This window comes from Nipponia nippon, unplaced genomic scaffold (assembly GCF_047370975.1).
Source record: "Nipponia nippon isolate SJK-2023a ecotype South Korea unplaced genomic scaffold, ASM4737097v1 scaffold_7, whole genome shotgun sequence".
Lineage (NCBI taxonomy): Eukaryota > Metazoa > Chordata > Aves > Pelecaniformes > Threskiornithidae > Nipponia > Nipponia nippon.
In genome coordinates, this window is record NW_028262391.1 from 30,697,086 (window position 1) to 30,718,522 (window position 21,437).

Consider the following 21,437-nt stretch of genomic DNA (forward strand, 5'->3'; position numbering starts at 1 on the left):
CCGGCCTGCTGCTCTGTCAGTGATTGTCTCTCCCCGCTCCTCCTCTCTCCTCTTGCTGCCCGCAGCAATCAGGACGACTACCAGCTGGTTCGCAAGCTTGGGCGAGGGAAGTACAGCGAGGTCTTCGAGGCCATCAACATCACTAACAACGAGAGGGTCGTCGTGAAGATCCTCAAGGTGAGTATCCCATTGATGCTGTAGGGGCTTGTCGTGGCTGGAAGCGAGGGGGAGAGGAGCTGGGTGGCAGGGCCAAAGGACTGTTGGATATCCTCCTTCACCCCAAAACTCTTGTTTTCTCGTTAAGGACATTGGGATGATGGGCTTGGAAGTGGATTTAGTGTCCCACATGTGATGTTTTGATGTCTTCTGTCCAGCATAGCTCTGGGCTGAGAGCTCCTCTGGAGGAGGAGAGCCGCGAGTGCTGACATTTGAACAGCACTGCATGTGCTGCCTGCGTTTGGTGAATTGTATCTGGTAATGCCTGTCCCCGGCCCAGGGACTGCCATGTCTACAGGAATGCAAAGCCTGGAGGGGGGAATCCTTCTGTTAACCTCTAGACAGCTGGCACATGGCCTTTTCAGAGCCAGGCTGTGGGATGCTCAGCAGTAAAAAAAATCAGGCAAAATTTTATATTCAGTCCTTTAGCGGATCTTACATGGAAAAGAACTTCACCACAGGCAGGCCAAAGTTTCCACCATGGAAACATGAGGAGACTGAAAGAGGCCATCTGAAGTTTCGCACCATTGGTGACCTGTATTCTGGTGTGTTGGCCCTAGTGGGGTCGGGCCTTGGGGACCTTCGTGCAGCAGTAACAGGTTGTAGTTTGGGATGGCTGAATGCATGGGTTAGCTGCTGCAGGGCACGCCTTACCGCATTTGGCACTGAAGCAGCATGCTCACAGCAAGCTGTGGTAACCGTCATAGCAGCAGTCTGTGTTGGTGATCTGGGGGTAGACAGAGGTGTTAATAAAACAGAAATGAAAGGTTAGAGTTGAGGTGCTTTTGGTTTTGGCTTGGCTGACACTTGTGGCTGTCACTTGTTGGACCAGCAACACTTGTCACTTCTTCCCCGAGAGCACGTGGGAGCCGGTGTCTGACCATGGGTGTTTGAAGAATTTGGGCACATGTTGATCCACAGCATGGAGGGGGGTCTGAGCTTAATCTGCCCTTGCAGCCGCTAAGACTAGCAGCTACCTAGGATAGTCATCTCTCTGCAGGGCTGTAGCCTTAAGGCATTTGCTAGATCCACTGTGATAGAATAACTAGCTGTCTTGTTTTGTCTTTGCTGATATCCCCACTTGCTCACTATGCCTGCTTCCTTGGGATCTTCCGTGGCTTCCCAGAGAACTTGTGACAGTTTGTCTGGCCACTTCTCCTAGGGAAGGTGTGATCTCCCATCTGCCTCTGGGAGGAGGTACGCACACCCCTGCTTTGGCTGTGGTCAAGGTGGTGGCCAGGTGAGCCGTTTGGGAGAGCCCCTGTGGCTGAGCGTGACATCAGGGCAGAGTGGTGAGGCTCACGTGCCTTCGCTGAGCTAAGTTCCTCTGGCATGTTGTTTGGGCCTCCTCCTTGTTTGGATGCTTTATTTGGTTTTGTTTTTTCCTTTTTTTAAGTAGGGGCAGGGGGGAGTTTTTGCTATGAGAGAGTAGTCAAAGGTAGCCAGTGCAGAGCTGGGTTTTATGGCTTGTGGCTAGGCTGAGGAACTGCACTTCCGCATGCTGCTCTGGAGCCCCTGATGGTCTCTTTAGGACTGCTGTGGTTTGTTGAGACCCTAGGTCTTGTCCCACATAGAAAGGCACCATGAGGCTGAGAAGAGACTGCAGGGCAAGTCATCAGAAATCTTCCTCCTTGCCTCTTCCTAGCCTAAAGAGCCTCCCCTGGAGCAATGCTCCTTTCCCTGTGGCAGCCAAACTCTGTCATGTCTAGGGAGCCTGTCAGCATTGGACTGTGAGTCAGCTGGCAAGAGTCATCTGAGGGCGGCTGGGTGCTCCTTCTCCTTGGGGCCTGAATGTGTTGCCTTAATGCCCTGCGAGCAAGGGACTGGATTGTCCCAGATTTGAAGCGGATGGTGTTGCCACCAGTTCCCCTGGCTCCCCTCACTGGCATTAACATGCAGATGGCATTCCTGTGAGTGAGCAAGGAAAAGCAGAAAGTTCAGATAAATAAAGATGAACTTTCTTCTCAGTGGAAAGTGGGTCAGTGAAAAGAGAGTTTCAGAGCACCGTGTTGTGTACGTTATGAAGACCTGTGAAGTGTGGCAATAACATCACTCTGATCTGTGGAAAGTGCCTCTGGTTTCCTGTAACTAGATGCAAACTTAATTGCAAATGTAATTACATGTATCTACAGTGGAGCCTTAGCAAAGAGGCTGGGTCTCTCTGTTCCTCCTAATTCAGGCTGGATCCTGTGAGGTGGGAAATGCAACCAGAAGTCTTCAGGTTTTTGTGTGGCTGTAGGGGTGGGACAAAGGGGAAGACTGTTGCCGGGTGATGGATGCAGCTGTTTAGCACAGTTGCTCCTTTCTCTTTAAGGTTTTTTGAGAGGACAGTTTGTGTTACGTCTTAGAGTGATTTTTAGCAAGAGTCACTGTTTTAATATCTGCGCCTCATGGGAGGTGACTGGTGTCTCTTCCCAGCCGTGCTCTTTGAAGCAGCTTATCCTTACTGAGCTCAAGTTAGCATGTAGCAAGTACTTCCCCTGCCTTTTTTTCTCCCTTTCTTTGGTGTTGTGCTACCTGAACATCTTGTGCCCTCCTCCAGAGAGGTCAGGAAATTTTATCACCCTTTCTGTGATGCAGAACTGAGCCACAGAGATTTCCTGTGTGACTGGGCAAGTCCCTTAGCCTCAACAAAGCTCAGACTAGAGCATAGGTCCTAGTCTAGTGCTGCATGAACGAGATAACTGCTCTTCCTCTTCTGGCAGCCACTTGCCTTCTTTGTTTAAGTGCCCTATGAAGATTTTGGCATTGGACAAGCCCAGGGAGCTAACGGCTCTGATTGGTATCACTGTGCCCCAGGCCTTTTGGGCTCATATAAAGCAAGATGCCCCATTTCCCTGAGCAGTACCCATCATTGCCTTTCTGTTCTGCTACCCCAAGTGCAGGACAAGGCGTAATCCTGCAGGAAAATGTGATGTGCCTATGCCACTAGTTGTGGTCATAACATGTGTCAGCAAAGGAGCAGAATTAAGATCATGCAGATGACTAACATTACCATTTCCTGGGTCGAGTGTCTGTCTTTGCAAATATGATGCTCTTAATGTCACTTTTTCCAGGAAAATTGTGCAGCTTTTCTAAAAAAAAAAAGGCAAACGAAGCAAACAGGTTGCTTCTCACTCCACTGCAGCAAGACATCAGGATGCGCCGTGTAGGACAGTGTGTGCAAAGCAGCGAGGCAGGAGCCCTGGTTTGCCACACAGACACCCCCTGCCAAGCATCCTCCAAAAGCTTTTATCTTGAGAAGAGAGGCAGAGGGCAAGTCCCCACCTTTTCAACCTGTTCAGGGAGCAAAGGTTCAGCAAAAAAAGCTGTGGGCCTGAAGTCATCTTGGTAGGTAGTGGAGGACTCTGCACTGTACTGACCTTCCTACCGCTCACGGGTAGTAGGGCATGGACTTAGCCGGCAGCTGTGCTTCTGCAGTCCCTAGCTGGTGTAGGAGGCTCTTGTGGGCTTTTTGATCTGGCTGGCCTCGGTACAGCTGTGGGCATGCTTCCTGCATGCTTAGGGGAGGGCCAAGCCAGGAAGAGGGAATGTGTGAACATGTGCTGTACATGCTTTTGTGTCTTGCTTAAATGTGATGCTAAGGTTTGACTCCCAGGATGAGGTCTGACATTCTTCGGCATGTACAAAGGAAGTTTCAGACATCTTTGTTTCCGGTGAGTCATGTGTCGTCTACATCCAATGCAGGTATCTAAAGCACAGCTCTGCTCTTTCATATCTAACCGCATAGATTTAAATTTTTGGTGGACCGCTGAGGTCAGTCTGCAACCTTTGTGCTGTCTCTTTGATGAACTTCTCATTTTGCCTTTCTGCTAATGCAGCTCCAAAGTGTCTGCCAGTCTCCTCATGTGCCTTAAAAGTAAATCCTTCGTTCTGGGGTAACAGTGTTCTTGAGGGATGCGAACAGCATTGCAAGTTGCCACTCTAAAAGCCAAAGATAAACTTTCCATGTTGCTTGTAACTTTTGTGGGTGATTCTTTGTGGCGAGAACGCTGCTGTTAAAGTTACCTACAGTTATGGCGGTTGGCGAGCTTCAGATGTACCACAGCGTCCTTCACAGCCCATTCTCTTGTACTGATTACTGCCATCTGAGTGTCCACTCAACACAGAGATTACAGCATCCATATTGTCAGCTCTGTGCAGGAGTCCTCCTGCTTTCCTGATGCATGCATGTGTCTATGTACACTCTACTTGCCTGCAAAGCATTAAACCCATCACATAAAGAGACTCTTTTGTCTCCTTGTATGATTACTATCTGCATAGGCACAACACACAGGCAGAGGTTAGGGGAACAGTGCAGTTACAAGGAGAGGCACCAGTGAAACGGAGGTTCTGCAGCAGTGATGAAATAGCCCCTTTCTCCTTTGGTGGCTTTTGTCCCTCTCTGCTGAGTCCATGAACTGGAACTTTCAACCATGTACGTGGTTTCACAAGTGCGTTCTTGTTTGTTTGGCTTTGTTTTTCCCCTGTTCCCCCTTTTGGGCTGTGTGAACCCTCCTGAGCTGCTGCTCATACCAGGCACTGCTGCAAGGTCCTTCCAGTGTTGAACTCAAATTATCGCTCTAGTAGCTAGAGAACCGTTTGGGGGAGGTAGCCCTGTGGCTCTGGTAAATTTGCTTCTGTCTCTAAAAGCTTTAGAGCCCACATACATCAGCATGTTCTAGATGGGGCTGAAATGACTCCCGTGCTGGTATACAGAAGGGATTGCACAGGGAAATATGATTGGGTGATGTTGGTCACTCAGGCTGGAGCTTTTGACTGCATCAGTGACCTTCCGCCAAAGCCATTCAATGCCTACTCCTGGTAGTTATCTGTGTCTCTTGCTTCTCCTGTGTTTGCATGCACTGAATCAGCTCTCCCTGGCCTACTTCCTCCTCTGGCAGTCTTGAAATGAGCCCTTTTGCAAGAGAGCCAGGTACACAGCTCTTCTCTTTTAAACACCAGTTGCCCATACTGAGCTTGGCACAGTTGGCTGCTGGAGTCCAGCCTTGTTCGGAGCTGAGACCAACTGAGCTGGTACCGGGTGTCTCGCAGAGGCCTGGAGATGCAGCTGATAACTCTCGTGGTAGTGTTCTAGCACCAAGGAACTGGTGAGCTGTGAAGCTGTGGCTCCTGGGAGGTGGAGGGTGAGTTATGGCACTGTGTCTGTCTGAAGTGGCCTAGGGCAGAGCCTGAATGAATGATTCTCATCCCTTGTAATGGTGGTGGTGGGGATTGGGGCTTGGCCCTTGTGCGGCTCCTTTTAGTTGACTGCAGAAGTCTTGATGCATTGTGGGCAGTCCTGAAGCCCCAGGAGGGCTGTTTCGGGATGCGCTATCGGGGAGGAAAGGCATTCTGAAGGCAAGAATGGCACTGCTCTCAAAACACGTGCTGGTGTATTCTACTGAACTTAAATAAAAAAGCAAAAGTGCTTTAGTAGTTTCAGGGTAGGTTTTTTTCCCCCCTCTTTTCTAAAATTCAAGAGCAGCTCAGGAAAGTTTGAATTCCCATCATGGAAGTTGTGAGGTGCAAACAGCCGACAGAATATTAACACAAGTGGGCTCCTTGATTTTGTAGCTCTTTTGAAGACAATTATTTGGTTTCCTAGCTGATGTCTGGCAAAATAAGACTGCTGCTCTGAAGCCAATTTTCCTATTGAGAAATTGGCATCAGGCTTTATAGGCTGATTATTGTGATCTTTTCGATAATACTTGCTAGAGACAAATGAGCTTCTAGTGCTAGCATTTAAATGTTTAAAGCGTGTCTTAAGGATGCTGCTCAAGCCTTTTGCTGGTCCTGGACATTGTGAGTTGAGATTTCCCTCCTTGTTCACTGGAAGCATCATGGTGTTTCTGGGCTATTCAGGTTTGGTGAGCAAAGAATAGATCTTTTTCTCTACAGGGTGGTGGAATAAATTACTTTAGTTTCTCACAGATTTGTATCTTTTGACTGCTAAACCTTCTCCCCTGCTGCGCTAACCCCAGTTCTTTTTCAGATCACCTGCTGGGCAAAACCCAGCACCTTCTGTGACTCCTTCAGAGCAGCATTTGTGCTCCTCAGCTGGCAGTGTGTGTGTGCGCTGCCTGGCTGCCTGCTTTTGGCTAATGTAAAATTATTTTTATGCTTTGGATTTAACTTGTATTTCACATGCCTTCCTGGTCACTACTTTTCTTTCTCAATGTGGAAATGCCCAGAGAACTTTGGATAACAAATTTATCTTCTCTCTTTCCTTGAATTCAAGCTATGGGTCCCCATGTTGTTGGGGAAGGCTGGAACTGAAGCATCTGACAGAAGAGTGTACTCCCTTTGCTTTAGAAACCAAGCAAAAAAGATGATTAACCAGGCAGCCATTTAGTCATTCAAGACAGGAAGTGATGGTTGCAGCCTTGTATTTAAAGGTTTATTTTAGCAAACAATGTTAATTCTCCCAGCTGGTGTTTGCTGCAGCTGGACTACTTCCCTGCTTACAAGTTTACACGATCTCATGGAAAATGACCCAGGATCTGATCTCTCGGTCACAGAGAGGTGTTTTCTTCTGCATCTACCTGACTGCAAAGCAACTACTTATCCCATGCCATTTCTCACCTCTGCAGAGGGATGGCATCGCATGATGCTTCCCAGTCTTTGGGCAAAGGCGGTTGGGATAGCACTGGCCACTGTCACTGCCTCTTCTGCCTGACTTTCAAGTGGATTGAAGCACCCTCATGGGATCCTTTTGGCTGGTAGGGTGGTAAACCTGCAGCAAAGGGTGGCTGGCTGGGGACAGTCGAGTGAGAGCTGCCAGGTCCAGCAGAGACCATCCTCCTGTGGCTGGAGGTCACCTTGTCCCTCTGCTCTGGGCGCTCAGTGTAGTGGAAAGCCATGAGCTGCATGTTTTGTCTCCACCGTCTACAGCCACCTCGCTTCCAGTTGCCTGAGGAAGGAAGCAATTTCCTGGGAAACTGGAAAACTGGCTTGTGCTAGACAGTCATGTTGTTCTAAGGGTACTGCTGCAGTTGAAGTAATTAAACCCCTCCCAGTGTAGACGTGGTTAAACTGAGACATGTCTTTTAGCCTGGTTTCCTATGGAAACGAGCCTTATGCAATCCTGCTGTCCGTCAGCCTTTCTCTCCCTCCTCCTCCCCCCTCCCCCCAGTAATTTTTGCACTGGTTGGCCAATTTCAACCAAATGTGACAGAAGTCTCCAAACTGTCACGTTTTTACAGATTTCATGGAAAATAGGTGTTTGCATAGAGCAGAGGGGCTCTGTCGGAGCCTGTCTTGGAGGGAAAGGCAGCAGTGAAGGTTTGACTCATACTGGTCATTGGAGAATCCCAGCATGGAGGAAAGCTTTGAAATGCCTCTGCCATGGGAACAGATAGAGTTGAAGTCTGCACCTGTATAAAACGTTGCCTTGCAAACACAGCCGGATCAAACTCGGGAGCAATTAATTTTGTCTAGGTGCCTGCTCTGTTCCTCTGCTGGAAATCCCACTCCCAGGGCAGGGAGACTGGGTCGTGTAGGAAACAACCCGAAATGCCACTGTTCATAGCCTGGTTTAATAAAATAGTCTTAAAGGAGTACTGTTAAAATACTCTGGCTGCAAGGGCTGGTGTTTTAGAAGCTATCCCTGCTGGGAGAGGCAGATGGTTGGAGGCCATAATAGCTTCAGTTAGTTCACATTTAATCCATGTGTGTTTGGAGTCAACATCCTTGGAGAGACAGATCGGGTGACTCTGAGAGACAGTTGTAGCAACTCAGACTTAATCCTGGTACTTGGAGGACATGCTGCTGATTGCCTGTGGTTTCAGCAGTACTGGGATCTGGGGACAGGAGGGAAGTTAGCAGAGTTTCTGTGGTTGTGACCAGTTAGCTTCAGTGCAGCACTGGCTGTGTACTGGAATGGTTTGCAGCAAGGTGTTTGACTTGCCAGATGCAAGAGCCTGGGCTTGGAATCAGTTATTGGGCAAAAACTGAGCCCTGGTGATGTGCTCTTGAGTAGTAGACAGTGTTTGCAGTTGTGGCCAGAGCAATGGCGTGGGACAACATGTGGGTAGGAGGTGATGTGCAGCTGGGTGGTCTGGTAAGGTGAAAGCTGGGTGGGGTGGAGTGGAGGCCAGCGGTTGCCGTTGTTTTCTCCTGCAAATCTGAAATGGGGAAATTCTCTATTCCCCTGCATTGCTCTCTGAGAAAACTTCCAGGCGATAGTTTTTCCTCTAAGATGACATGATTTCAGCCTGTGGCATTTCTCCCTGCCTCATCCCTATTTACCTAGTGGTGGAAAACCCTGTCCTGACCACTGGCTGCAGGCAAGGAGAGCACTCTGACGATGCACTGTTTACAACCCTGCAATAAGCAGGACTTCCCGTACCCCCACCCTGCCTGGAGGCTTGTGGGGCCCTTGCCCCAGCTCACAGCCAACTTGGAGGTAGTATAGCCATGTGCGGACAGCCTGGCCTGAGCTCTGCGCTTCTGCAGCTTAGCAGGAAAACGTGCAAACAGCGAGCGGCTTTTAATTCTCCCTCTTGCTGAGACAGTGTTTGCAGGAGTGTCCTCTCTTGCTGATGTCAGAGATCCTGCTGTTGGCGATTATCTGCAGGCATTTCATTAAAAAAAGACCAACTTTCTTCTCTTCTTTTTTCCAAAAGTCTCTGACTCTGTCTGCTCATGTCTTTTATTAAGTGTGTTGTGGGTAGGGGTAGATTTCTGGTGGAGATCACGCATGGCATCATTTTCCCATTCTGAAAAAGGTGGAAACATGGAAGTGACTGGAAGACAACATCTGCCCCAGTGGGAGTGGTGGTTGCTATGGAAGGAGAAATGGAAATCTCAGAGGGATATCCTCCCCTACCTAGCTGATGCAAAAGGCCCTTGAAATAACTACAGTACAAAGGAAAAGGTATTTCAAAGTGGACGTTGGGTCCTCTTGGCTGTGTTTAGGCACTGTTTCAGCTCCCAATCAGGTGCACATGTTACAGCAGAGAGGCTGTGATGCATGTCTGTCAGCCAGGCCATTCAGCGAGCGCCTTCAGGACAGCAATGGCTCAGCTCCCTCTTTGAAGTTCCTTGGAAAACAGCTTGTGTGTGCGTCTGCCTCACTGGATGAACAGAGTAACCAAATTACATCCTCTAATTCCAACATGGCCTTCTGGTAATATCAGTGCATGTGGGCGACGCCAGGGTGGTGTCCGTCCCCATGCTGATATAAATGAAATTAGTCCTTAATGAAGCATCTTCCTCTCAGGTTCAGAAACGTAGCCCTCACTTCTGCTGGTTGCCTTGCTCTGGCTGCTTCTCTGTGTCTGTCCAACCTCCCACCGGCTCCAGCTGTGTCTCGGTACTGCCCCGGGGCTGTTCATCTCCCCTCCCCGGTGAACCCTGTCCTGCATTGCTCCAGCTCTGGCTGACAGCTGCGGTGGCCTTGCTGCCGTTTTCCACGGTGGCTTTATGAGGTGCTGACGTTCCCTGTGCCGGCATTGGTGTTATTTTTGGCACTTTGCTTCGGGCTGAAATTCTCATCTTTTGGCTTGAAAGTCTAGCTCCTGCCTTTTAACTTGGAAGAGGAGAAGGGCAGGATTTGAATCTGAAGGTTTCAGCCACCTGAGGAGCCTAGAATAGAAAGACAGCATATTTTATCACTTATATAAACACCATATTTTCCCACTATATAAAAAGCTTCTGTTCATTCTCCTGTCTGCTCATATATTCCTGTGCGGGGTCTGAAACCAGGGATTGCCTTGGATGTGCCTGTAATGGGAGTGTGAGTTGCCCCATCGGCAGTCTACAGCCATCATTGAAGTGGGAGGCTGCAGCAGAGGCGAGGCAGCGAACACGAGCTGTTGAGCTTTTGTGGCTCCTTGTCCTTCATATAGACATCTGATAACGCGTCACTTTGGCAAGGTGCCTCGTACCTCTTTGCCATTCCCTTGTTACTCCCTCCTCACATACCAGAATCTCTGCCGGATGGTGAATATTTTAGAAAGCTAATTGTCTGGAGAGGAGTGTTTTCATCAGCAAACCTCACAGATAGGACAGGGGCTTTACCAGTCCCTGCAAGATGTCTCTGCATCTCTCTGCAGTGGTACCGGTGGTACAGGAGGGGACGTTCCAGCTTTTCAGCGAAGGGCTGCTATACTCAGTGATTTGCAACCGGTGATGCCCACACTGGTCGCTAGCAAAGGCTCATTAAAAAAATCTCACCTCTAAGCTGCCTTTCCTTTCAAGCAGGCACAGCGCTAGAGTTGTCCTGGGAGTGGATGAGCTACAGAAACAATTGTTCATTTGCATTGAAGTGAACTACTGGATCAGCAGAGTGTAAAAGCTAACCCAACCTCCAAGCCCCTGCCTTGGGAGCAGCTGTTCTTTGTCACTCTCTGCAGGGTGATGTCCAGAGTAGAAGCTTACTTTGAAAAGGGAGTTCCTGGGAGTGCACAGATTCAAGGGGGAGTCAAAAACTGTTTAAAATGCCTGTAGGCTTTAAAAATAACCATGGTGTATGGATGCAATGGCACACCGTGCAGTTGGGTCTATGGTCTTGGGGTGGTTGTGAAAGACACGTGCACATAGTTAGGCGTAGCAGTGTCTGAGCTTACTAGAAATCTTGGTGTTGGAGGCTCTCAGGTCATCGTTTCATTGGATTAAAGTATTCGTTGGGAAATGGGTTGGGATTAAGGAGTAAAAAACTGGTTTGTGCTGGTAAACAAAAGCTGAGATCTGAGGTCCACCATGCTTGTCCTGTGGCTCTAAATACATAACATAGAATGAGTGTGCTGAGATTTCCACATAGCAGTCCAAGGTGCTTTTAACCACAGTTACTGGAGTCGTAATTACGTTTGTCGGAGTGGTTTGATTTTCTCCTGATGGGTGGAAAGCTTTCACTGATGAGAGGGGAAATCCTAGTTCATGCAAGGTGTCCGTCTCCTCTTTGAAGCTAAAAATGTTCCCTTGTGAGAGTGGGAGCAGAGAGAAGAGAGGAGGTGATGTGATCCAGTCAAAAACTGGTGGCAGAAATCTGTTAATTTCTGAAAGGACTCTCACTTCTAATTTCTTTTGTCTATTTAAGCCAGTGAAGAAAAAGAAGATAAAACGGGAGGTTAAGATTCTGGAGAACCTACGTGGTGGCACCAACATCATTAATCTGATTGACACTGTCAAGGATCCGGTGGTAGGTGCCTCTCTGTCGCGGTGTGTGTGGTGGGCTTGCCTCCCCACCAGCTGCAGGCATGGGGCAGGCACTGCCACATGACTTCTGCTCTTAGCTCGGGTTAGGTGCTGCCTGTGCCCATGCCTTCATGCCAGCCAGGGGCAAGCGGTGTCCAGCTCATTAGGGTCTCCTGAGGTGGGTTGGTTTGGATGAGCTCATGTTCCTCTCCATGTTCCCCAGACTCTTTTACACCACTTCTGTGCCTTCTGTGAGTTGCCCACAGCTGATGGGGGAGAAGCTTTGTAGCCCTACAAATTTTCTGTAAGAAAGCAGAGCCTGTAGCCTTCCAGCTTCTGTCTGGCATCTGGAATATATCTGCCAGGGCAATTGGATATTAAGCACTTTTCATCCTTCTGGTTGCTGTCCTGCCCAGTGACCAGAGGTCATATCCTTTGTCTGCATTACCACAATTACCCCATTCCCAGGAAGTTTTCTCTGACTAGCAGCTGGCTGAGGTCTGTGACTCCCAGCCTGCTGGCAGCCAGGAAGAGGAAATGACCCTGCTGTAGCATTGGTAGTCCTGGCTGACCTTTCTTCTGCAATGGGATGCAAGGCCTTAGACCCTGGTGACACCTTTTGCCTTGCCCAGTGCTGTCTCTGCTCCATGGCATGGGGAGGAGCAGCACTGGCCAAAATGTCATGTTGGTGCTTGCTGCATGGGGTATAAGCGGAGCTTGCCTCAGCCTGCTGCAGGAGCAAGGCTGTGTTTCTCTCACTGTCCTGCTCCCACCCACTCTCGACAGTGAGTTGAGCAGGAAGCATAAGCTTTCTCAGGTCTCTTGGAACAAAGAAAGGTCAAGAGGGTGTTTTAAACCATGACTCTCTCTCTCTCTTGCAGTCAAAGACCCCTGCTCTGGTGTTTGAGTACATCAATAACACAGATTTTAAGGTGAGTCTGCCTGAGTGTGGAGGGGGGAGGCTTCCCGTTTCTGTTAAGAGTGCTGTGGTCTTGGGATGTCAGATACTCCTCAAGAACTATGGGGGGAGTTTGGAGTTTTCACCTACATCAGCTTTACCTTCCGTTCCCCATATAAATCAGAAACCTGTAAATAGGGTCTAGATGAGAAGAAATAAAAAGCTTGTGTGCTGAATCTCCTGCCAACTTTGAGGAGTAAGTTCAACAGGTTAGATATTCTTACTCTCCTCTCAATTTAGTAATTGCTGCTGTGCTATATATTCAGCCCAAGTTAATCTCTGTGCTGTGATGCTCTATTTACAGCAGTGCAGTTAAAGGAACAGGTGACGATGATTTGTGCTGGAATCCTTCAGACCTGGGAACTGTGGGGTGGCAGAGGCTGGAGAGCACATCTCCTGCTGCCAGTGGGCCTGTTAGTGGGGGACTGAGCAGTCTTCAGTACATCTTAAGAGCTTTTCTGCTTGCCTGAGGCTGCCATGTATTCCCTGACTCTTCTTATTTTTGGGGAGTTCCAGGTGGTATTAGTCCTTCCTGAAACAGGGGTCCTTCTGTCTGAGTGCAGCTATGACTGCCTGTGCTACTGAAATGCTTCTGGCTGGCAGCAGCAAGCTGATACACAAAAGGGATATATAATTAGCAACGACACCTATTTTAATGGTATCTTTGCTTCCCCCATGTGAATCTTTACCCTAGGTCATTAAGTCAGTGGTGGAGAATTAATTGAGCGTCATTAGAAAGCCAGCAGTCATCACCTCCTGCACCGTTCAGAGATCTCTGTTGTTCCATGTTATGGGACGGTGCTTTTTTCTTCCTGTCTGTGCCGGAGTGTTATGTAGGTACACACCTTGTAGGATGCAGCTTCAGCAGATACAGGGAACACCCATAGAAGGACCCTGGGTTGGTGTTGGGGGAAAGAAGGCAGCTTGTCAGCTGGCCCACAGACTGTCTCACCTGCAGCCCTGCACGCTGCGAGGCAGCATGTGTTGTTTCTCTCCCTTTGGGGTTGGTCTGTCAAGCTGAATCCTGCTGGGTGGGATGCTGTGCATAGCCAGAGCTGCAGCCATGCTGGTGGTGGTAGTCTTAGTGCTATTTAATCTCATGTAGAGACTTACCACAGAGGCTAAAATAATAGTAACTTGCAGCAGCATCTGCCCTGACAGCTCTGGGCAGAGAGATGAGTGTTGCCTCCATCAAGTAAACAGCCATGAGAGGAGTGCTATGTGGTGACTTTTCAGGGCTAATTAAAGCAGGCTTGGTTTTTCTGGGCTTCACTGATATCCGCTGGGCTGTTCCAGTGCCACATATATGTTGGGAATGTGCCCCTGTGCTTCTCCTAGTGACTTAGGGACTCTTCATAAGGCTGACCCTGGAAGTTTTTAACTTTATCTTTAGAGATTTTTTTCCTTTTAATATATTGCTTGAGATAAAATAGGTTGCTAGGGCAGTGGCCCACCTCGCTGAGGATCACTTTGTGTGTGTCCTAGTCAAAATGTGATTACACCACTCTGTCGTGCCCTTAGAGGAAAAAATTGTCAAAGATATCACCCAGTAACTGAAATATGTTCACAAAGTGGAGCATTAAGTAGTAACTTGAGGCTGGTGGCCAATAGGCAATCTTAACTGAAAAATGCAGGGCTTGGAGTACATGGTAGGTCAGCTGTCCCAGCCATGCTGAGAGCCATCACAGGTACTGTTGCAGCCAGTAAGGCAACATTGGTCTGGCCACAGCACAAGTAACAGTGCTCAGCTCTGGCTGTTGCATTAGAAACAACTATATGAGTTTGCAGCAGATCATTTCTAGGCTCCTAGGAGAAAGCTTGGCTCCTTGAGGAAGTCCAGATTCACAGCTGTACAAGTCCAAGACAGAAAGTATTGATGCTTTTGATGCTGATTGGTACAAGGCAAGAATGACTTGTCTTGGGAATGCAAGTGTGTCCCCCAGGGCATGCAGTATGGCTGTTCATGTTCAGAGCTTATTTGTAACCTGAATTTCACTAGCTACGTGTGGGCATGTGGGTTATTCAAGCTACACTCCCTCAAGCTCTGCTGCTTATTTGGGTAGGTTCTTGGGGCCGCAGCTAACTGGCAGATTACAGAGCTGCTGCTACTCACAGGTACCTGTGGGTATCCTCTTCTATGCAGAGGCTCCCAAGCTGTCTCTTCCCTTGCTCTGAAGTGCCCTTGCCAAGCAGAAAGTGCACAGAGTAGATGAAATCACTTGTGTTGGAGGTCTTGGCTTGCCCTATACCTCTATACATGAAGCAGCTGCAGGGGACCCAGTTGTTGTCACCTCTCCTCCACAGTCCTGATCTCAGGCAGCCAAATTCTGCTGGAGTTAAGTGCCACATGAGCCAATCCTGGTGACAGGGACCTCTTCTCTTTGTTTTGAGGTGGCTGCTGATGATCTGCCCATCTCTGCGTTGACTTCTGGATTCAGCAGTACTGATGAGTACCATGCATCTCGATGGCAAATCGCCTTTAGGGTGTGTGAGGTGTTCCCAGGGCAGCTTGTGTACAGCAAGTGGTTGCTGACCACTTTACAGGATTGCGTTTTGCTCTGTCTTGTTGGCAATAGTTGCTCACAAGCTTGGCAGTCTCCTCAGTTGCCTCCTTTCTGGCAGTTTCTTTCCTTAAACATTATTATTTTTTACTTAATGTTAATACTTCCACTTCTTTGCCCATTCAAATGGCAGGACACAATTCATGTCTGTGCACACATGAAAATGGCTGCTGGGTTTCCTCAGCTCTCTGTGCACGGGCAGAAGCTGCAGTTCTGTGGGTCCTAAGCCACGGCTGTGGACGATTCTGATCAGAAGCATAAGCTTGTATTCCACACAGTTTGGCTATTTTTAAATGACGGTATAAACAGGAGACTTTGGTGATACCTCCCTAGAGCTGATCACATTTTCTTAAATTACCCGTCTGGGTCCCTTCTGAAAGTGATGGCTCTCTACTTGCAGGGATGATGAGTTGAAACTAGACTAAATGCGTATTCTGCTATGTGAGGATGGCAGCTTGTGTACAGGGCTAGAGTTTCTCTTCAGACCTGCTGTATTACTTGTCATCTGTGAGCACTCAAGCTACCCACAGTCATCTGCCTTAAATGACAGCTGTACTGAAGAGCCATGCATTCAGTTGAGTAACTGTCAGTGAAATTAAATGTCTTTTGCTAATTGGTTTCAAACTAGAAATGAGATGCCTGTCCTTCAGCCACCGTCAGCTGTCCCATATTTTGTGTAGTCTGTGAGCGTACCTGGTACTGTGCCTTTCATTGCCCCGAAGAGGCAAATCCCTTGGGAAAGAAGGGGGCAGAGCCAGGTTTCCAGGAGCAGTGCTGGGTTGGGTTTGCTATTTATTTCTTAAAACACACTAGCAGGTTTGCAGATGAAGAAGAGGAGATGGGCAAGAAAGGTGAGTGATGAAAGGTTGCTTCAGGATGTTCAGCTTCTTGGAGTTTGGGGACAGAGGGCTTTTGAGTCAAATCTTCCACTTTGCATGCACCTTGGTGAATTTCAAGGCCAAGTTGCTGTGAGGGAAGTTTATGCCTGCATTTTATCCTTGTACATCCAAGGTTAGTTTAAAAAATAGTTGTTGCCCTGCATAGGCGATGCAGAAGTATGAAAGATTCTCCTCCCTTGTGTGGCTGCTGAGGCCAGGATGCTGTGGGAGCTGTTTCCTTTTCTTTTGCTGCTGCCTGCCCTGCATCCCAAAGCAGAGTCTCTCTCCTCCAACAGCTCCTCACAGCCACCCTGTTGCTTCGCAGATGCTGCTTCCTGCACATAGCCAGCTGTGTTGCTCACTCAAGGGAGAAGAATAAGAATTTAACTCCTGTCAGCCCCGTGGAGAGGGGAAGCGTGTCTGTGCCTCCTCGGGCACTAACAGGATTAGTTTACGATTGGTTACGTGATGTGTGCCAAAATATCACTGATAGCTGGAGAGGTTGGCCTTTCTTTGTGCTCTGTATGGAGAAAGGAGACCAGCCCCAGGTCTCCAAGACCTTGTGCGATCCTGAATGCTGGCAACTAGCTGAGCAGATGTTTGAGCTGGGTTTGAGTGATACCCACAATGATGTTTCTGAAAGTTTTACTCCAAAGAGCCAGCTGTAGGAGCAGAGCATGGGACAAGTCTGCAAAAGTGGTATCTGCTATCCCCTGCTAGGCTGGGCAAAGGGGATTTGGAGCCCACTGTCAAAGCCTTCTTGCTGCAGCTGCTGTGCAGGAAACCTTGGCTCTGTCCTTCGAAGCCTTCTGCGTTCACTGGCTGCCTGCAGTGGGACTGAGCACGCTCCTGCAGCGACTGTTCCCCGCAGCAAGTGGAGCTTGCACACTGCTAGCCACACTGTTGGCCTTGGCATGGCAAGAGGGACAGAGGTGCTGGCTTTCACAGGCAGCTCTTCTAGGGAAGTCTGTTGAAAGCTGGTTGCCTAATGGCTGCCTCTGCTGAAGGCTATGAGTCAGAGAAGCGACAGCATCGTGGCCTGAGAAGAAAGGCAATCAGTGACCTCCCTTCCATCCCTTCCCTGCTTACAGGCAATGAGAGACAGGGGAGACAGGGAATGGGGAAAATGGGGTCTATCCTTGTTCTGCCACTACCTCCTGCTGTCCTCCTTCCTTTGCTGCATTGATGTTGCCAGGCAAAGTTGAACAGGGTGGTGATTCCCAGAAGGACATGTTTTAAGCATCTCTGTCCCCCCGCAGTGTTTGTTACCTAAGCAAGCCATTTAAACAAACTCCTGGAAGGGCTCAGCTGTCCTCTGCTGGCCCTGGGTCGTGCATCAGAGCCATGCGCAACCGAGTCAGGAAATCTATCCCTGCTGTAGCTTGTGGCTATGTGTTTTTTTGCTCCCTGCTCACTTGTCTGCCTCAGTGCGTTGCTCTGAAGTGTTAGGATCATCCCAACTCATGAGAATACAATGCAGCTTGTGTCCTGGAGGCTGTTAAAGCTCTGTGTGTGCAAGTGACATTTGTATGTTGTCAAATGATTTCCCAGAGCAGTACTGGGGGTGGTGGGGCTGTTTGGAGCTGGCCTTAAGTAAGGCAGGATTCTGAGATCGGCATGGGCCTGGAGGGGATTTCAGGCCAGAGCTGCTTTCTTGGAACATGAATTTCAATCCCTCGCTCTGGGATTTTTCCTGAAGCTGCCAAGTGGTGCCCGTGATGGGCAGCTGGCTCCAATGCTGATGCAATCGGTGATTTGACTGAGCTGTGAGATGATCCTTGTTTGTTAGAAAGGGCAGAAGGGTCTGGTCCTACTGCTGCTCTGTGAATGTCCTTCCTTGCCCTGCCCTGGTGTCTCGCCTTGCCTTTGCTGGAGAGCACAGCCCAACAGGGTTGGGCTGGCACCGCTGCCAATGACAGATATAAAGCAGAAGGCAAATCTGGGGCTAGTTATGACCTGGCATAGGAGCAGCAGTATGATGAGTTCTCCAGTGACGGTGCTGGTGGCACAGTGCAGGTAAAAGTGCACCCTGGATCTTTGTCACTTCTGCATGAGTAGCCACAGAAGGACACAGAGGAGAGGAGGGTGGCGACCGTGTGCTGGCAACAAGCACTTCCCTGAGACTCCAAGCTGTGCTTTCTTCGGCCCCACAAGCATTTCTGTGCTGTTGAGTTGCATTAGCCTTTGTCCTGGGATAGAGGGGAGCCTCCACGGCTCTGAGGCTGTCTCTATCCTTTGTGCTTCCCCACCCCATGCTCCTTTAGGTTAATGTTTCCCTCTCCCTGCCCCACCTTGAGCACTTGGAAGCCTTGCCCATGTGTTCCCAGCATGCCTGCTCTGAATGCTGTTCTCCATGTTGTTAAGTCACTGTGATGACTTTGCATGTGAACAGAGAGTCAAGATCATCTGTGCCAGCTCCAGCATGCTCTGAAGGGCTTGCTGTCTTGACAGACAGCTTGCCCGTCTTCCTGCTGGAAAGAAGTCATAACAGGTCTGAATGATCCCAGTAACATTTCACGGGAGCACTTGTGTCCTTTCTGGATTTCCTAGCATGTAGCCATGGCAGGTCTGAGACCAAGACAGCCCTCGGGAGTGACAGCATTCACAGGGGATCTGGAATGGGGCCAGTGATCGGAAGCAGGTGGGGTGCAGGAAAAGAAACTAATCCAAATCTGGAGTATTTATTTTTTTTCTTTTTTTTTTTTTTTTTCTTTTCCCCCCTCCCTCCCCAAATCTGTTTCAGCAACTGTACCAGATCCTGACAGACTTTGATATTCGGTTTTATATGTATGAGCTGCTGAAGGTGAGTGGCATTGCATATGGCAGTCTGGATTGGGAGACCAGGAATGAGAGAGGCAGTAGCGGGGCTCACAGGGCAGTGCTACTAAGCAGTTACTTCTCTCATGTTCAATGCAGAATCTGTGTCTCATAACCTGGGAAGGTTTGGGAAGAGATCTAGTAACCTGGCTTGTTGCTGTGAGGTATTACAGCCAAACTGGGGACCTTTGGTCATCTCCAAAGAGTCGGTGGGTCTGTTCTTTCCCCGTGAAGCATTTGTGACTGTTAGTGTCCAGGCAGGGCTGTGCTTGGTCTCCCTGTCTCTAGCACCGTTGGGCTGCTATGAGGAAAATCAACTCCCTCCCAGCCAGACCCAGTACAAGCACCAAGAGGCGTCTGCAGGACTGGGGAACTGGGGACTCTTTAGCACGCTAGGGAGAGCAGAAGAGAGGGATTGCCAGCTCCAGGCTTTCTTCAGCTGCAGTATTCAAATGCAGCCCCAGAAGGTGACTTCTGCCCACTTGGTCTTAGACCCCTCTGTCTCTGGTGAGGGATCTAGGACACTTCAAGAGCCGGCCAGCTCGGTGCCCTGTGGTCACAGAACCCTATGGATGTGGTCTTGGGGAATGAAGCTTCTGGTTATGCTGGCTGTTACATCTTGATATAATACTGGTATTGTCCTTTGAGACCTCCCAGCCAAAGCTTTCCCTGCCCCTCTGATGGAGGGCAAAGAGTGCCCTAAATACCTCCTCTTAACTAGCCTAGCTTGCACCTCCCCATGGAAATGCTCACGGAGCCATGTGGCAGATCTGTGAGATCTGCTGCACTGCCTCTCTTGAGGTCTCTGGCTGCAGGACATGGGAGGCAGCAGGGCATTAGGGAGAGCTTACAGGTTTCGGCTGATCCCAGGGCTGTTCTGTGCTGATCTGCTGGAGCAGCAGCTTGGCTGTGTCAGGTCCTGGCAGAGCCTTGGGACTTCTGGGCTGGCACTTTGCAGGTCCCCTGCCTCTGGAAATGAGTGGGACAAGCTAGAGAAAGCCTTTTGTGCTCCAGGACTTGGTGACTGCAGGAGACTTCCTGAAATAGATCTAGTGAGCTTGAGGGAGGCTTTCTTCTCTGCACCCCCAAGCTTGCTGCACCAGTCTGCAAGGGAAAGACCTTCCTACTGAAGGTTGGAGGGAGCCTGAGGCAGCCCAGGATTAGGGTGGAAGGGGTAATGAGGTTTAGATGATCCAGCCTTGGGACAAGCAAGACACTAGAACAGCTTCATCCCTGGAAGCAGTTTGTCCAACCTGTTATAGATCTCTGGTACTGGAGATGCCAGGACCACCATTTGCTGTGACTTCTGTTGGTTGCAAGGCCACATGTCATTGCAGGGATACTCCCTGAGGCCTTGCTGTAATGGAAGCTGTTGCCTCCTATGCTTCCCACTGTGGCAGGGGCCCAAGGATAGTGTTACTTCCCTGGCACTGATGTCTTGGATATTGAATGACTGCAAGCTGTACCCTCCTTCTGTGCTGCTGGAGATCTCAGAGCATCTGATAGATGTTGATGGATGGATCTCCCTCCCCCTTGGAGATGAGAAAACAACATTCTCACCCCCTTGCTCAAAGGAACAGCTACAGGGGGCGGGGGGGGAGTGGCAGTGAGTGGTGCAAGGTCACGGAGCTGGAGAGCTTACATGTGCTCCTGCCTTCAAGCTTTAAGCAGCATCACCCTCCCTCATGTGCTATCACTTGCCTTTTGTAAGTGCAGGTTTGGCTTAAATGAGCAGGGCAGAGGTGACTTTCTAGCTTAAGTGTGTTTTGGGACACAGGTGGAAAGCTGCACTGGAAGGCCATAAAACTGTATGCATGTAAGAATCATCCCCTTCTGGGGAAGAGAGAGTGACCTAGGAAGCACAGGGCTACCCAGGCTGGAGCATTGGGCTTGTCACCAGGTAGGATTCCTCTCTGCATTGTGTTCTTCAAAGACTGTGCAGGGAACACGGTTCCAGAACCTGTGACTGCAGTAGGACATGAGATCAATACAGTCTTGTTGCCAGCTTAAAACTTCATCATGTGCAGCGTGAGAGCTGAAATGCCAGTTTCTGGTGCCAGGGTTGCAGCACTTCCTCATGGACAGGGCACTCTTGCTCCTGGCCGAGAACTGTCTGTTATATTGTTAATGCTGTGCCTGTGGTTACAGACATGTCTAATGTATGTGCATGTGTCTACCAGGCCCTGGATTACTGTCACAGCATGGGGATCATGCACAGGGACGTCAAACCCCACAACGTCATGATAGACCATCAACAGAAAAAGGTACTTTGGCACCAGGGCTTACAAGCAGCGTTTTTCCAGGGAAACTTGAAACTCTTCTGCCTCTGTACCCATAGCCTGGGCAGCTGTACTTACCCCTTTAACCTTTCTTTACCGGCTCCCCTGCACTTGTGCCTGCATCAGGAGATGGCCAAAGTCCCGCTAGGGAGCACTGCAGTGGGAGTCCATGGCTTGGAGGTTGCTCTTATTCCCAGCCACCACACTGGGTTTCTTTGCTGACAGGAGCAGGTCTGGGCCATTAATCTCCACCTGAGGAGGTATGGCAGTAGGGTGCAGAGGCCCTGGGCAGAAGAAGGGTGGCCTTGTCTGAAATACACGTGGATATTTTTACCTAGGGAACACAAGCTCCTCCTGTAGTACAGTCTGCTTGTCCTGCAGTGGCTTCCTCATTTCTGGGGTGTGCTAGTTAGATCACAGGAAAAGTTTTTACCCAGCTCACTACCATGGAAATGGGCAGCACAGGGAGCTTCCCCACCCTGTCATGGCGCATGTACCTCATTGGATGCTGTGTGTACCTGTCTCCCCAGGGACTTGGGATTTGCAGCAGCAAATTAGTTGCTGGTTCACAGGTCCCTCCCTGTCAATCAGCAGTGGCTGTACAGACAAG

At 49.4% G+C, this 21,437-nt stretch overlaps 1 protein-coding gene across 4 annotated transcripts in view; it reads left to right on the plus strand.

Annotated features, from left to right (window-relative positions):
- CSNK2A2 (casein kinase 2 alpha 2) overlaps nucleotides 1-21,437 on the plus strand; it is a 29,012-nt gene that overhangs the window by 560 nt on the left and 7,015 nt on the right. For 2 of the 4 annotated variants that reach the window (XM_009470485.2, XM_087739660.1), the window contains exons 2-6: nucleotides 66-177; nucleotides 11,237-11,338; nucleotides 12,216-12,266; nucleotides 18,475-18,534; nucleotides 20,729-20,812. In XM_009470485.2, coding sequence (XP_009468760.2) covers nucleotides 66-177; nucleotides 11,237-11,338; nucleotides 12,216-12,266; nucleotides 18,475-18,534; nucleotides 20,729-20,812 — 409 coding nt within the window. The remainder of the gene's footprint in view (nucleotides 1-65; nucleotides 178-11,236; nucleotides 11,339-12,215; nucleotides 12,267-18,474; nucleotides 18,535-20,728; nucleotides 20,813-21,437) is intronic. The other 2 variants (XM_087739662.1, XM_087739661.1) reach the window with 2 other exon arrangements.